Genomic DNA, 15,266 nt, shown 5'->3' with positions numbered 1-15,266 from the left:
GAGACTCAAGAGTCTGCATTTCTATCAAGCTCCCAGGTGATGCCAAGGCTGTTGGTGCTTGGACCACACAGAAAGAACATAAAGGGTTTTTCAGAAACCTACAGGAACAACTGTGTAAGTCAGTACCCATTGACCCTTGATGTTTGCAATGGCGGATCGGATTATTGTGTTGATTTGGGGGGTGGGAGGTAAGAAGTTGGGGTGGCAGGTTTGGAGGCTGTTTTATATTAAGCAGCATCCACCTGGAAGGTTTTCATATTTGAAAGTCTGTTTTCCCCGACTCATTTCTTTGAAAGAGATGACAAATACCTTAAAACTAGAAATACTGAAAGGATAAATGACCTCTGTTGTTCAATAAATGAATAAATGTCAGTTACCATTACATGGCCAAGAAAACCCAGCTTTTTAATATATCATTTTGTTGCAAGCCTCCATGCCCAGTTGAATCAGACAGGGTCTTAAGCAGTGTATTGTATTTGGGAAGATTTGAAAGTCTAAGAAGTTCACAACATCCCGGTAAAAAATGTGAACCTTTTAAAAAAAATAAAACTTGAAAAGTTCACATTAAAAAAAACAGGCAAGAATAATAAAGCAGGGATTTCCCTGGTGGCGCAGTGGTTAAGAATCTGCCTGCTAATGCAGGGGACATGGGTTCGAGCCCTGGTCCGGGAAGATCCCACATGCTGCGGAGCAACTAAGCCCATATGCCACAACTACTAAGCCTGGGCTCTAGAGCCCGTGAGTCACAACTACTGAGCCTGCATGCCACAACTACTGAGCCCGCATGCCACAACTGCTGAGCCCACATGCCACAACTACTGAAGCCCACTTGCCTAGAGCCCATGCTCTACAACAAGAGAAGCCACTGCAATGAGAAACCCGCACACCACAAGGAAGAGTAACCCCCACTCGCTGCGACTAGAGAAAGCCCACGTGCAGAAATGAAGACCCAATGCAGCCAAAAATAAATAAAATAAATTTTTAAAAAAAAGAATGATAAAGCAAACTCCGGAAATTAAGAGTCATGAGAGAATCTAGCCCCACTAGATAATAGAGTATATTTTAAGCCTCAGTAATTAAATAGTAGGGTAATATTTAATGTATGAACAGAAAAATAGAAGAACAGAATAGAAAGTCTAGAAATAGAACCAAATTAGTGTGAGAATATATGATCTGATATTGTGATTTGATAAAGGTAGGACCCGATTTGAGGTCCAAAATCTACAAAAGACTGATAGATTTGACTACAGTTGACCCTTGGACAACATGGGTTTGATCTGTACAGGTCCACTTATTTGTGGATTATTTAAAAATACATACTACAGTACTACACGATCTTTAGTTGGTTGAATTCACAAATACAGAACTACAGATATGGAGGGCTGACTGTAAAGTTATACATAGATTTTCAACTGCTTGGAGGGTCAGTGCCCCTAACCCCCACTTTGTTTGAGGGTCAACTATACATAAATATCAAAAGCTTCTGCAAGAAAAAAGGCATAAGAAATCCAAAATATAAAGAACTAGAAAAAATATTTCTAATTCATATCACAGCCAAAACACTAATAGCTCTAATATATAAAGAGCTCCTCAAAATCAATAAGAAAAAGACCAATATCCCAATATAAAAATTCACAAAAGATATGAATAGATAATTCACAGAAAAGTTAATACATATGGCTATTAAACATACGAAAAGATATCCAACTTTGGTCATTATAAGAGAAATCCAAATTAATACTACATTGGAATTCCATTTTTCATCTATAATTAAACCAACAAAATTCCCAGTTTTTGCCCAGTTTACCTCTGGGCAAAAAAGTATAGTCAAGCTGATGAGAGAATAAATTGGATTAACTAGTATGGGGGACAATCTGTTAATATCTACTTAAAATACAAATACTACATACACTCCTTGAGAAAGCAAAGCATAATGGCCAAGAGTATAGGCTTTCAAGCCAGGTTGGTTGACACTGACACCTGCTAGCCATCTGACCTTGGGCAGATTGCTTAACCTCTCTGTGCCTCAGTAACCTCATCTTTAAAATGGAGATAATACTAGTACCTTCCTCAAAGGATTATTAAGAAGATTAAATGAGTTAACATATGGAGAGTGCTTAAATCAATGCCTGGCTTATAGCGAGCACTATATACATGTTAGTAATTATTATTTTTTAAATCGACCCAACATCTTGCACTCCCAGGAATGTATCCTAGTTATATGTGTGCAGTTTTGAAATAACCCTTGAACAAAATCATTCATTTCGTCCTCATTTCTAATAGCAAAAGATTAGAAAGTACCCAGATGTCTATCATTTGGGGAATGTGTAATAAATTATAGTATATTCATATAACAGAGTACACTGTAGCTATTAAAAAAAAAAAGAGATGTTCTTCATGAACCATTATGGATGGACAACCTATCAGGATTTATTATTACTAAAAGAGAAGCTAAAGTTGTATAAAAGTGTATACAGGGGCTTCCCTGGTGGCCCAGTGGTTGAGAGTCCACCTGCCGACGTAGGGGACATGGGTTCGTGCCCCGGTCCGGGAAGATCCCACGTGCCGCGGAGTGGCTGGGCCCATGAGCCATGGCTGCTGAGCCTGCGCATCCGGAGCCTGTGCTCCGCAACGGGAGAGGCCACAACAGTGAGAGGCCCGCGTACCGCAAAAAAAAAAAAAAAAAAACTGCATTGAGGTACCACCTCACCCTGGTCAGAATGGCCATCACTAAAAAGTCTACAAATAGCAAATGCTAGAGAGAGTGTGGAGAAAAGGGAACCCTCCTACACTTTTGGTGGGAATGTAAGTTGGTGCAGCCACTGTGGAAAACAGTATGGAGGTTCCTCAGAAAACTAAAACAGAATTTCCATATGTTCCAGCAATCCCACTCCTGGGCATATATCCAGACAAAACTATAATTCAAAAAGATACATGCACCCCTACTTTCACAGCAGCACTATTCACAATAGCCAAGACATGGAAACAACCTTCATCGACAGATGAATGGATAAGGAAGAGGTAATACATATATACAATGAAATACTGCTCAGCCGTAAAAAAGAACAAACTAATGCCACATTTGCCGCAACATGATGCAACTAGAGATTATCATACTAAGTGAAGTAAGCCAAAAAGAGAAAGACAAATACCATATGATATCACTTATACGTGAAATCTAAAATGTGACACAAATGAACTTATTTACGGAAACAGACTCACAGACACAGCAAACAAACTTATGGTTACCAAAGGGGAAAGGGGGTGGGAGAGGGATAAATTAGGAGTTTAGGATTAGCAGATACCAACTACTATATATAAAATAAACAACAAGGTCCTACTGTACAGCACAGGGAACTATTGGATTGGCCAAAAGGTTTGTTCTATGTTTTCTGTAAGATGGCTCTAGTAGGGCTTCCCTGGTGGCGCAGTGGTTGAGAGTCCGCCTGCCGATGCAGGGGACACAGGTTCGTGCCCCGGTCTGGGAAGATCCCACATGCCGCGGAGCGGCTAGGCCCGTAAGCCATGGCTGCTGAGCCTGCACCTCCGGAGCCTGTGCTCCGCAACGGGAGCGGCCCCAACAGTGAGAGGCCCGTGTACCGCCAAAAAAAAAAAAAAATAGTGAGGAAAGATACATAGGTGGTTAATTGTAAGAGGCCGGAGGGGGAGTAGGGTGGGAGCAAAACTTTTCACTTTATACCTTTCCATATCTCTTATTTTTGAACCATGCCTATGTGTTTAGAATATACAGTGTTTTGTAGGAACCCTGGTAACTTTACACCCCCCTGATTGCTCAGGGTCACCTGAATTGCACTTTTGCTTGAAAATAATGGCTCAGAGTAGAACCACTAATTTTTAAATTCAATTTCTCCACAATCATTTCACCATTTTTCATAGACCTGTTAATCTCACATTAAAATGCACTGGAAAAATCACGTTTGAATACATTACAAGATCTTAGTCACATGATGTGTGAGGCAAGGAACTGATGTAAAAACCAACACACGCTAGACGGCACCGAAGTATCACAGTCAGCCAATAACTTCGCTGGTGAATATTCAGTGCTACTTTTATTTATGATTTGTTTCATAACCATAAGTATTTGTCTGAAACTCACTAGAATTTGAGTCAATTTATGATCTACCATTAAAGGAAACTGTCTCTTCAACAATGAGCTACCTTTTTTTGTTGTTTTTGGCTGCGTTTGGGCCTTCATTGCTGTGTGCAGGCTTTCTCTAGTTGTGGTGAGCGGGGGCAACTCTTCATTGCGCGGGCTTCTCATTGCGGTGGCTTCTCTTGTTGCAGAGTACGGGCTCTAGGCATGCGGGCTTCAGTAGCTGTGGCACGTGGTCTCAATAGTTGTGGTTCGTGGCTCTAGAGCACAGGCTCAGTAGTTGTGGCGCATGGGCTTAGTTGCTCCGTGGCACGTGGGATCTTCCTGGACCAGGGCTCGAACCTGTGTCCCCTGCATTGGCAGGCAGATTCTTATCCACTGTGCCACCAGGGAAGTCCTGAGCTACCTTTCTATCTTGATTCTAATGTGACTTTGAAGGCTGATGAAGGCGAAATTTAGTACAGGCTCAGAAAGGAGCAGTAAGCTTCATACATGTTATTCTGGTTTTTTCCTTGAAATTTCTTAAAGAAATCACAGATACTTTGCAGTGTGCATATAGAAAGGTTATTCAACTAGCTATGGCCTTCTAAACAATGTAAAGTCCTATATAGAATCCACTACCCATTCTGAGCATCAGCACATCTTTGAGACCGTTGCTGAGGCAGCAGGTAACTCAGCCAACAAGCATTTATTGAGCAACAATGTGTGCTAGGTACTCTTCTTAGTGCTAGGGATGTAACAGAAAACAAGACATGCAGAGCCCGGCCTGCAAGGGACCTACATCCAGTCAGGTGACAGGAAACATGTAACAACTTCAGGAAGGGATAAACATCTCAAAGGATACTGAATCAACTTTCTTTAATAAAGTAATGAGCCTGGTGTAACTGGGATGTTTAGCGAGGTACTTGGGGAAGGGCTCTCTGAGGAGATATCATTCGAGTTGAAACGTGAATGGACGAAAAAGAAAAGACTGTGTAAGCTCTGGGACCTCAGCCTTGGAAGCAGCATTCTCTCCTAGGGGGCAACACAATATAGTGGGAGAAGAGATGAAATTGAAACAGAACACTGGTTTGGGAGTCAGACTATCATGGGTTAAATGCTGGCTTTTCCGTGTACTAGGTGGTACCACCAACTAGATATTTGAGCAAGTGACTCTTCAAACCTTATCTTCTTCGTCTATTGTATGGGGTCCATTTCTGCCTTGGAGGGCTACTGGAAGAGCTTATACAAAGCTCCTGACACGTGGCAGACACTCAGTGAAGGGAAGCTGTTATTACCACTGGTCATTCCTTAAGCCACGAGAAAGGAATCCACCCCGGGAATAGGTTCTCCTTAACAGCTTTTTTTTTTTTTTTCAGGCTACAGTGTCTCAAAATGAAAGGGACGTGACTGCAGGTAGAATAAGAACAAAGTGTTGTCAAAAGAATAACATCTGTAGGCTCTTGCAGCCCATTCTATGATGTGACTCCCAAAAGACTGTACACAACGGGGGTGGACACACCTCACACTCACCATGCTGTCTCCTGAGGGTCCCCAGTCAATCAAACACTGCCCCATGGATTATAGGACCCTACAGTCTTGTACCCAACTTGTTGGCAATATTTCTTTAATAGTTGCCTTTGGTCTCAGTTGTATTTCAAATATTTACACTTGGTGATAAGGAACATATGAATATTTGACACTTTGAAGTGCAATTTCACATCATAACTCTTTCAAATCTATCTTCTCCACTGCCTTCACAAATGTTCTTCTTAGATACAAATCTGATATCAATCTCCTGCTTAATGAGAGTCCCTGTTGATTTCAAGATAAAATTCTGACTCTCAGAGTGGTACTCGAGGCCCTTTGTGACCTGGCTCCTTCCTGCCATTTTAGCCTTATCCTTTGTCACTCCTCCCTTGCATCCTATGCTCCAGTCGTACTCTGGGAACTCACAGCTCCCAGAACCCAGTATTTCCCCTGGGCCTCTGTCCAGGCTGATGGATTACTTTTCCCTGTCTCGTTTGCTTGGGAAAATCTCAACCTCCTTCTGAGATTCAACTCAAAATCCCCTATCTTTATGAAGACTCTCTGAGTTCCTCCCTCATCCTTGAACATCCACCGCAGAATCCGTAACACCACACTGCACTATTTACTGTATGTGTCTGTATGTCTTTACATGACTCTGAGCTCCTAAAGGCTCATCTCTGAACTCCGAGAGCCTGGCATACAGTAAGCACTTTCTACATCTTTTATGAAGGAATGTGATTTTTATATAGTTTTGGGGGGGTTCAGAATTTTACCACTTTCAAAATGAAAAAATAAAAAAGACTAGCGAGCTTCTGCTCTTGACTTAAATAATGGAATGTGGCATTGAAAGACCAGATTTGAGCCCCGTTATTATTAGAGCCAATTATTACCTTTGGTAAATACAAAAAAACCTTGCTGAGCTTTGTTTTTCCCCATCAGAGTGAGGTTACAAATGTTTGCCTTCTTCTACAGACCCAGGATTATTTAGATGCCCAAATAAGATGCTGTATGTGAACACTTTGCATAATCATATAGCCCTGTATAAATATATTTATTATTGAACATTTGATTTGAATTTAGCCTCCCATTGGATAAGATTAATATCGAAGTGATGTGACACTCTCCTTTTCCATGGTTTTAAATTTCATGGTTTGTGAAACTTTTGGTTGTCTATAAAATTAAACTTTACCTTTATTTAAATTATGATCATCTTTTTCTAATTATGTTTGGCTAGAAACACAGAATTCTTTTTTATAGAATTCCTCTAGTCTGATGGTGTTTTTGAGTCCCATATCTCATATTATACTCATTAAAAATATGCTTCTACAGAGTAGGTACTCTGGGTATGTTCATTGATTGACTTTTTGTTTTTTATTTTGCCCTGTGCAACCACAACAAGAACACTTACTTATGACAGCATAATTTAAACTGAACTTTATGGTTTTTCAGTACAAGAAGTTTCTTAAGGCATCTTTCTTGTATGCACTATTCGGCACTTATTTATCTCATCTGTAGAGTGACACTTCACTAATTCGACATCACTGAGGAGGGATCCATGGAAAGAAAACTTTCCCCATAACTGAAGCACGCCCTTTCAAAAACCAGAACTTGAACAGAATTAATCCTGTCTAAGGATAGGTGTCCAAAATGTGCCTGGAGAACCTGATAATTCTGTGCTCTCTAACCCAGGCCATAGTGCACTGTTGTGCAGTAAAGCCGAGAGCTATGGTGATGGGAACCATCCTTTGCCTCTTTACCAAATTCCCCCAGATGCTACGATCCTGTGGTCATTTTATAAACTGCTGTCAGTGTATATGCTCTTCAGGAGCTTCTGGCCAAGTGGGAAGCAGACATGTAAACAGTCAGAACCAAGTGATAACTGCTGTCCTGGATACATGTCTGGCCCCAAAGGAACCCAGAAGAAGAAGTACCCAAGTCTGTCGGGGGAAGTCAGAGAGGGCTTCACGGAAGAGGCAGTCATTGAACTGATTCTTTAGGGAGAAGTAGAAAGTAACAGGTGGAGGTGGACAGCAAAGTTACCACAGGCAGAGAGAGCATATGGGATGGCGTGAGGGTGAGAAAGGACACTGTTTAAGTAGAGACCTGTGGGTACAGGGGGAAGCACTTTGGTGCTGGTCATGACCTGGCAGTTGGTCAGTCAATCAAGTGAAGTGGTTAAAGCAGATGTGGCAAACGACGACCTTAAGTACTTTACTTTCACTTAAAGTATATAAGTACGCATTAATTCACCAACCTTCTACTGAGGGGCTGGGCCTTCCTGCCAGTGTATATTCAGTGGACTACAGATTTGTATTATCTTTCTCACGTCAGTTTGAAACATCTATGGTGTTCACTTCCGATTTCTTTGTCTTTTTTTGCAGTACGCGGGCCTCTCACTGTCGTGGCCTCTCCCGTTGCGGAGCACAGGCTCCGGACGCGCAGGCTCAGCGGCCATGGCTCACGGGCCCAGCCGCTCTGCGGCATATGGGATCTTCCCGGACCGGGGCACGAACCCACGTCCCCTGCATCGGCAGGCGGACTCTCAACCACTGTGCCACCAGGGAAGCCCCCGATTTCTTGAAAGCAACGTAAAAACTTAAAAAGTGTTTAGAAACGAGCTAAGATCATAATCTTTCTAGATTTTTGTGACTCCTCCCCTAGTCTTTTACAGACACCCCTCCCCAGTTATCTTTCCATTTGCTTTATTGGGTCATTCTAAATTATTTAACTTATTTTTTCATGGAAACAACTCTCTATTCACACTCAGATTTCTCCAGATGATCTAACTTTTAAAAAGGAAGTTCATAATTTTAACAACACGTACAATAGGAATAGACAGGTTTGAGAACACTCATAAAAGACTCTTGGTAAATATATAACTCAACTAGTGGAAATAGACATACCAAGGCATACCACAGAGTAGCTGACCAGCCATGAGCATTTGGCCCACTATCTTAAGAAAGAACTGGAGAGTGTTACTTAATCTAGCAAGTTAGTTAAGCAGAACTTCCGTGTCGTGCATGACTAGATCATGAGGATGGGCGTGTGCGTATTTAGGCTAGAGAAATGGGCATGGGCCTTTCATGGAGGCCCCTGTGTGTCATTTTAAAGCAGGGGCTCTCAGGATGTGGTCCCCGGACCAGCAGCATCAGAACCGCCTGGTAACTCATTAGAAATGAAAATTCTCGGGCCCCAGCCCAGATCTCCTGAGTCAGAAACTCTGGGGTGACGCCTTCACCTCTGTGTTTCAACAAGCCCTCTAACTGATTCTGATACATGCTCAAGTTTTACCTACTGTGCTGGAGAGTTAGGCCTTTCCTCTACATGACATGGAATCGCTGAAGGATTTTAGTAATGGAGCAGTTTGCATCCTGTGACCAACCAGAGGTCACACCTACAATATTCTGAGTTGTGTTAACGGGAAGTTCAGACACATTCCTAAAAATCTCTTTCACGTTCTTGAAAACAGCTGATTGCTTCGTTCCTTTGCATATAATTATTAAGAGCTTATTAGGTGTCAGGCATTGTCCTAAGTACTTGGAATACATCCGTGAACAAAGCAGACAAAAATCCCAGCCTTTGTGGGGCTAACTTTCTATTAGGAGGAGACAGACAATAGACGGAACAGATCATCAGCGTACTAGCAGGTGATGTAATGGTGAGGAGAGAAATGAAGCGCAGCAGAGGGAGAGGGGATGCTGGGAGCGGGGTTACAACTGTAAATAGATCACAGGGGAGGTGGGAGAAACCGCCAGGCAAATATTTGAAGAAAGGGCTTCCTTGGAAAAGGGAACAGCAAATGCCGAGGGCTGAAGTGCTGAAGGGCCATTGGGTCTGGGGCCGAACCAGCGAGGGAAAGAACAGAGATGGGATCCCAGCTTCCACCTTGTTTAGCTGACAGCCTCCAGGCTTTAATATAAACCACAGATCTAGCCAGATAAACGCTAGATTAGATGTGTTCTGATGTAAACGGAGCGTCCAGTGAGCAATGTAGATTGATCTTCTCACTCAGTAACATTTATTGAGCACATATGCACCAGGCACATCCAGAACCACCACGTAGCTCATGGGAGTAGCGCCTCTGGGGCCGAACAGTCCAGCACGGAGTCCCTACTTTTCCTGCCCTCATGGGACGTAACATCTAGAGGCGAGACAAACATAATGACCAGGGTGAAACTTGTCACACAAGGGAAAGGACAGAGCACTAAGGCCGTGAGCTCAGGTGCATCTGTTATAACCTCCTCCGGGGTATCAGGGAAGGCTAACTATATTTCAGCCAAGGCTAGAACAGCGAATGGGATTGGTCAGAATAAGTGAGGTAAAGGGGACTTTCCAGTCAAAGAATGGCCCTGTGTGTGTGGACCCAGAGCATGTGGCCCAGCAGCAGACCTGAAAAAGTACAGTCTAAAGAGAGCAGGGAGGGGAGGCTGAAGAGTAGAGGATGCAGGGCCTTATGAACCTTAAAAGGCAAGGGCAATGGAAAAGCATCAAAGGGTTTTAAAGTAGGGGACTGGCATAATTAGTCTGGGGTTGTTAAAAGCTCAAGTACCTTATCTGGAAAATGAATGTAAAAATAATATATCCAGAGGTGTCAGTGTCATCCATTTCTTCCCGAGCCCGTACGTGCTAAATACTGGTACATTACGAAGTGTTCTACAGGATGGAGACGGTGGCCAGGCAGAGCCAAAACATTTCAGGTTTCAGGTGTTTTGTCTCTAAATAGCTGAATAATTAATACAAATCCCCAGATAGTTCAAACAGCTGTCCTAAATCCCCGTGTTGGAGCCTGACCGTGGCAGGCTCTGTGTGTTGCCATGCCTCCACCTCTTCTGCTGGCCGTTTGTCAATACAGGGGGCAGTACCATTGATCTTAGCAGGTGCAGACTGACACAGAGCAAAGTGTATTAGAAATAGTACAGTTAAAACTGCAGATCACTCATTAGCCAAGTTAACAAAGAAACATCAACTGAGTCCGCTGATTACGCCCCAAAGAGAGGGATTCAATAACAGCTGTGTTGGAATGATGGCAAGCAAATGCCACATTTAGAAAATTAGGACTCTCTGGCCTATTTTAACGGGGATATACGCTCGTTGTTAACACCATCAAGGAATGAGAACAACAAGGAACCTAATAAATTAACGCGAGACTCCCCAGGACATCTAAACACAAGGTTATTAACAGAAAACAATAGAGGGGAAAAAAGGACCCGAACCTCCCGCGACTGCAGGACCACACAGTGATATTCTATTTAAACATGTTTCAGTGTGTGTCTCTGCGGACACACAGTGATTCACATACAGCTCTTGGAAAAGCATCAACTTTTTTTGTGGCGCTGATTCTCCAAGAACCTGATGAGTTTCTTTGAGAGAGAAGTAGCTGCCCAATCTAGCTCAGCTGTACTCGATCTGAGTTGCTCTCCTACATATAAACCCTCACTTCAAAGCCAGGGACATAATGTACAATTTTTTAATGGCTCTAGACCCAGGCACTCAGGCGCTCTGCTCTGCGCCTTACCTCAGTGTAAACACCTAATCAAGATTGCCTGCGCTCCGACAATAGCAGCAAATGCAATTCGAGAACCACAAGCCTTTGAAGTCCTCCAAGGAAAGGCCGGTTTTCTAGTCTGGGATAATGACATGCCATGATTGCTGTCTTTGTTGTATCTTTTCAGTGGAGAAGCAATTATGGCCCCAATTTAACAGAATAGACATTACACAGCTTATGATGCTCAAAATGCAATTTCATTTGATCATTTTCTCGATTTGATTGGTATTAATAGAATGGTTCACCAAGGAAAAAAAATAAATAGCTAGCAGAGGTTGTGTCCCATTCCACTTTCAAAGAGATAATGTAGAAGTATGTTTTACTCACTCAGAGACTCAGTGGAGTGATTCAGACACCAAGTTCTACCAAAACAGCCTGTGGATGGAAATATTATACATCCTATGTTCTCTGGGGAAGGAAGCATAGGACAATGTATTTTTCATTTGTAAAATTTTTATCAGAGCTCCATAAGGGATCCCATCGTTGTTAATCAAACAATTAATATCACCAGTGAAAAACCAAATTAACTAAGTCCCCTTTACAAAAGCCGGCATCAGACCCCCTAGTGGCAGATCTAGGAATAAACCCAACTTCTCCCAGGCTCCAGCTTGTCCAAGACATTGCGTGTTTGAGGTTTAAAAAAGGGTGATTTCCTCGCCTGCTTAGGCAGCCTATTTAGATTTTTTTTCCTGCCCCGACCTTCATTTCTCCTCCAGGATGGAGTTGATTTTTCTTTTAAATGAGTTGTGTATCTGTTTAACGTCATGGCAGTAAGGGACTGAAGCCTTTGAGCAAATGATGACAGAAGCTGTGAAATCTAATACTTTTACTGTCATCCCATGTTTCTGGAACCAGTGAGGGACTGAGAGATGGAAACATGAGAAGTGGTTCCTGACCTTGGGCATTTATAACATTTACAACTCCAAACTTTCCATCTCAGCACAAGTTAAACTGTTCCACAGTATTGTGAAGTTTTCCATTTGCAGAGTAGGTAATCACTCAAAACCTGTTCATTACTTCCGTTTGTCATTTAAAAATTGCCATGATCCAATAGTACATTTTGTACCTTGTATTAGCGGTGAGAATTCAAACATGGAAAAAGTTATATTTTCATTTTTTCCCATTTTCAGATCCTTTAAGTACTGAAACTTTCACACTATTTCCCTTATTTGTATATATTAGTAGGGCAGTTGTGATGGGGAGGCATTCAGGGAGAGAGGGGGTTACATCCAAAACAAAAGGAACAAATAGTCTTTCTTGTGTCAGAGAAGCCACCTTGAGTGGTAAGGAATGAGGTTATCTTCACTGTCAAATGCCTGCTTACCAGTTAATATTTAACAAGTATTTTTGCCTCTTTCTGCATTGAATACTAGTCTGCATAAAAAGTCAGCAGCAGAGGGAGAATTTAAACGCAGCCATAACAGATTCTAAACCCCATGCTCTTTCCAGCGTTCCACCTTGCTACTTCTCACACCACACAGTCCACCAGGGGAAATTTAACAAAACAAGTATCAAATCCTGAATATAAATTTTAAAATTAAGGACATCAGTTTAGAAATGGGGAGACCAGCATCTTGCAGGTGACAAAGCAGGGTGGCCACAGGACCCCATATGAATAATCTTTCCCAGGAGGAATGACAAAGACATCTTGAGAAGTCTTCTATATAAGAGAAGGCTTGGGGAAGGCATCTTAGGTTCTACCAGTTTAGGGCTGTTTTCCGACAGAGGGATTGACTTATTCTACGTTATTTCAAAGGGCAGAGGGATAGAAATTACAGACAGACCTATCACTGCTCTTATAAGGAAGAGCCTTATAGCATTTAGGTTTCTGGAGGATGGAAAATAATGTTTATCACTGATACAACAGAGATTCAAAGGTCTAACATTTTACTCCAGGGAGTGTTTGAAAGGACCAGGTCTCCCAGAGAAAGGAACTATTCACAAGCCACCTTGTTCCTTCTTCCTCCGTCAAGATCTTTAAACCTATACGAATAGTGACAAGCAGATAACTCCTGCCTGGAGAAGGGGCAAGTGATTAGGCAGTGAGGGGAGGAACGTCTACCAGGTGTACTGGATAGACGTTGTTGATGGAGGGTGTATTGGATAATTACCGCCAGAATCTTTGCCAACATTACTATCGCAGAACTTTAAGTTTGTTTCTGAAATGCTAGCTGGTGGCTAGAATTCCGTATAGCACAGAAGACAATCTAATTCCTTGACTTAAAACAGGTAGCTAATGAGAGCCTCCATAATTTGGGGACCTAAATCCATCAATAATTTGAGGACCTAAATCCATCAATAATTTGGGGACCTAAATCCATCAATAATTTGGGGACCGAAATCCCACACAGCTGCCTTCATCACTGGCTCCCAAACCTGTCTTCAGGTTAGACCCACCTGGGGAGCTTTTAAAGTACGAGACTTATATCTGGGGCCACTCCCAGAGCTTCTGATTTAATTGATCTGGGATGGGACCAGAACATTAATTTTTAAAAGCTTCCTAGGTATTCTAATATCTATCTAAAGTTGAGCACCACTAACCTACATCATTCCAATTTATGGGGTGTCAAAACTACAAATTCTGCAAGTCAAAGATGATATTTCCAATAAGTGAGTTAATTTAGCAAAATCGCTAAATGTGCTGTCTCTGGAGTTAGACTGCCTGGCTCCTCTGCTTACTAGCTGTTGATTCTGGGCAAGTTACTTAACCTCTCTGTTCCTCAGTTTTGTCATTTGCAAAAAGGGGATAATAAAAGGTACATACCTGGTAAGACTGTTGTGAGAATTAACTAATGTATACGAAGTGCTTAGGACAGCTATCATGAGCATTCAATGTATATTAGTTATTTTTGTTGTTCTTATCATCATCTTGGGGTATAGTGTTATTTCATAATTTGTTTGGCATACTTAAACATTAGTTGCAGCATCCGGCTCAGATAACTGTTCGAAAATCAGGTCCCCTGAGTATGTATTGAGCATTTAAAGTATTGGGTTGGCCAAAAAATTCATTCGGGTTTTTCCCATACTCTTACGGAACGAATTTTTTGGCCAACCCAATAATTAGTAGTTTGACCTCAAAACACCAATTCTCACATCATCCCTGCAAGAGAAAACGTTGTTTATTCCCATTTTCCTTGGGAATAATCCAGATACCTAAGGACTGAGATGAATCCTTGAAATGAACTATAAATAAAATGTAACCCTGCAGGACCTCTTTCTAGAGTACAGACTCGAGCCCCATGGCCATAAGACTAAAATGAATCCAGTTAACGTGCTGTATGTTTTACCCCCTTAGATCTCCTACCCCGTCAGAGTAACTGACAAGACGTCTATTCAGAACACCAGAGAGATTGGAAATGTCGCTATCGACCCTGAAGACAAATGGCATCAAAAAGCCCAACAGCTAAAGGTCACCTGCTAGATTGAATTTTAAGTGTGTTTCAAGGGTTACTGCTGGATCTAAGTGATGTTTGTGACTGACATCTTATCACTTAAGGGTTTATTCTTATGCCTGAGAATAGCTACCTACCTTCTGATGGGTAAAAGACTGCCTTCTGCCCAGATGGGTCATTACTTGCTCAGCGAGCCAACCCTACCCACTTTCCCAATGTTCCGTTTCCTAGAGAAAAATCATCATATCACTCTTCAAACATTCAGAGGAATGGCATGGAGAAAATACAGGCAGGAAAAAAAAAATCACAGTTCCAAAATATTGTCCAACACTGTGCTGCTCCCAAGTCTGTCTCCTTTTGGAGTTATCAGTCATACAGTATCCCTAGGTGATGGGGGATATGGTTCCTAAAAATGGGTGGGAATCCCCAGAGCCTCACTGAGCCCTCGTTTGCAGAACATAAACGCCTACTACCTAGTAATTTAGCGTGATGACATCCCTTTTTTTGGCCATGGGTTTACTACTTTGAAATCACAATATGGTTTCAGGGAAGATTTTTATGAAACCGTCCCCACTGATTGTTTTTCTAGAAGAATCAAGAAAAGTTCTAGCAGTTGATGTCTTCTTAATCCAGTGTATAGTGTTACATGGGGCGGTTGCTCTTGTACCGGGTTTTATACCTGCTTCATAAGGGATAAAGCCCTTTG

The 15,266-nt window shown here is 42.0% G+C and overlaps 1 protein-coding gene across 5 annotated transcripts in view; it reads left to right on the top strand.

Annotated features, from left to right (window-relative positions):
- Positions 1-15,266, top strand: part of JHY (junctional cadherin complex regulator) — a gene marked incomplete at both ends in the record, with an annotated part of 63,550 nt that overhangs the window by 18,400 nt on the left and 29,884 nt on the right. For 4 of the 5 annotated variants that reach the window (XM_082660633.1, XM_082660634.1, XM_082660632.1 and 1 more), the window contains one exon: positions 14,464-14,577. The exons of the other annotated variant lie outside the window; for it this stretch is intronic. In XM_082660633.1, coding sequence (XP_082516759.1) covers positions 14,464-14,577 — 114 coding nt within the window. The remainder of the gene's footprint in view (positions 1-14,463; positions 14,578-15,266) is intronic. 5 annotated transcript variants of the gene reach the window in all.

Source organism: Grampus griseus (genome assembly GCF_964374135.1).
Source record: "Grampus griseus genome assembly, chromosome: 8".
Lineage (NCBI taxonomy): Eukaryota > Metazoa > Chordata > Mammalia > Artiodactyla > Delphinidae > Grampus > Grampus griseus.
This window is presented reverse-complemented; position numbering and strand designations above follow the sequence as displayed.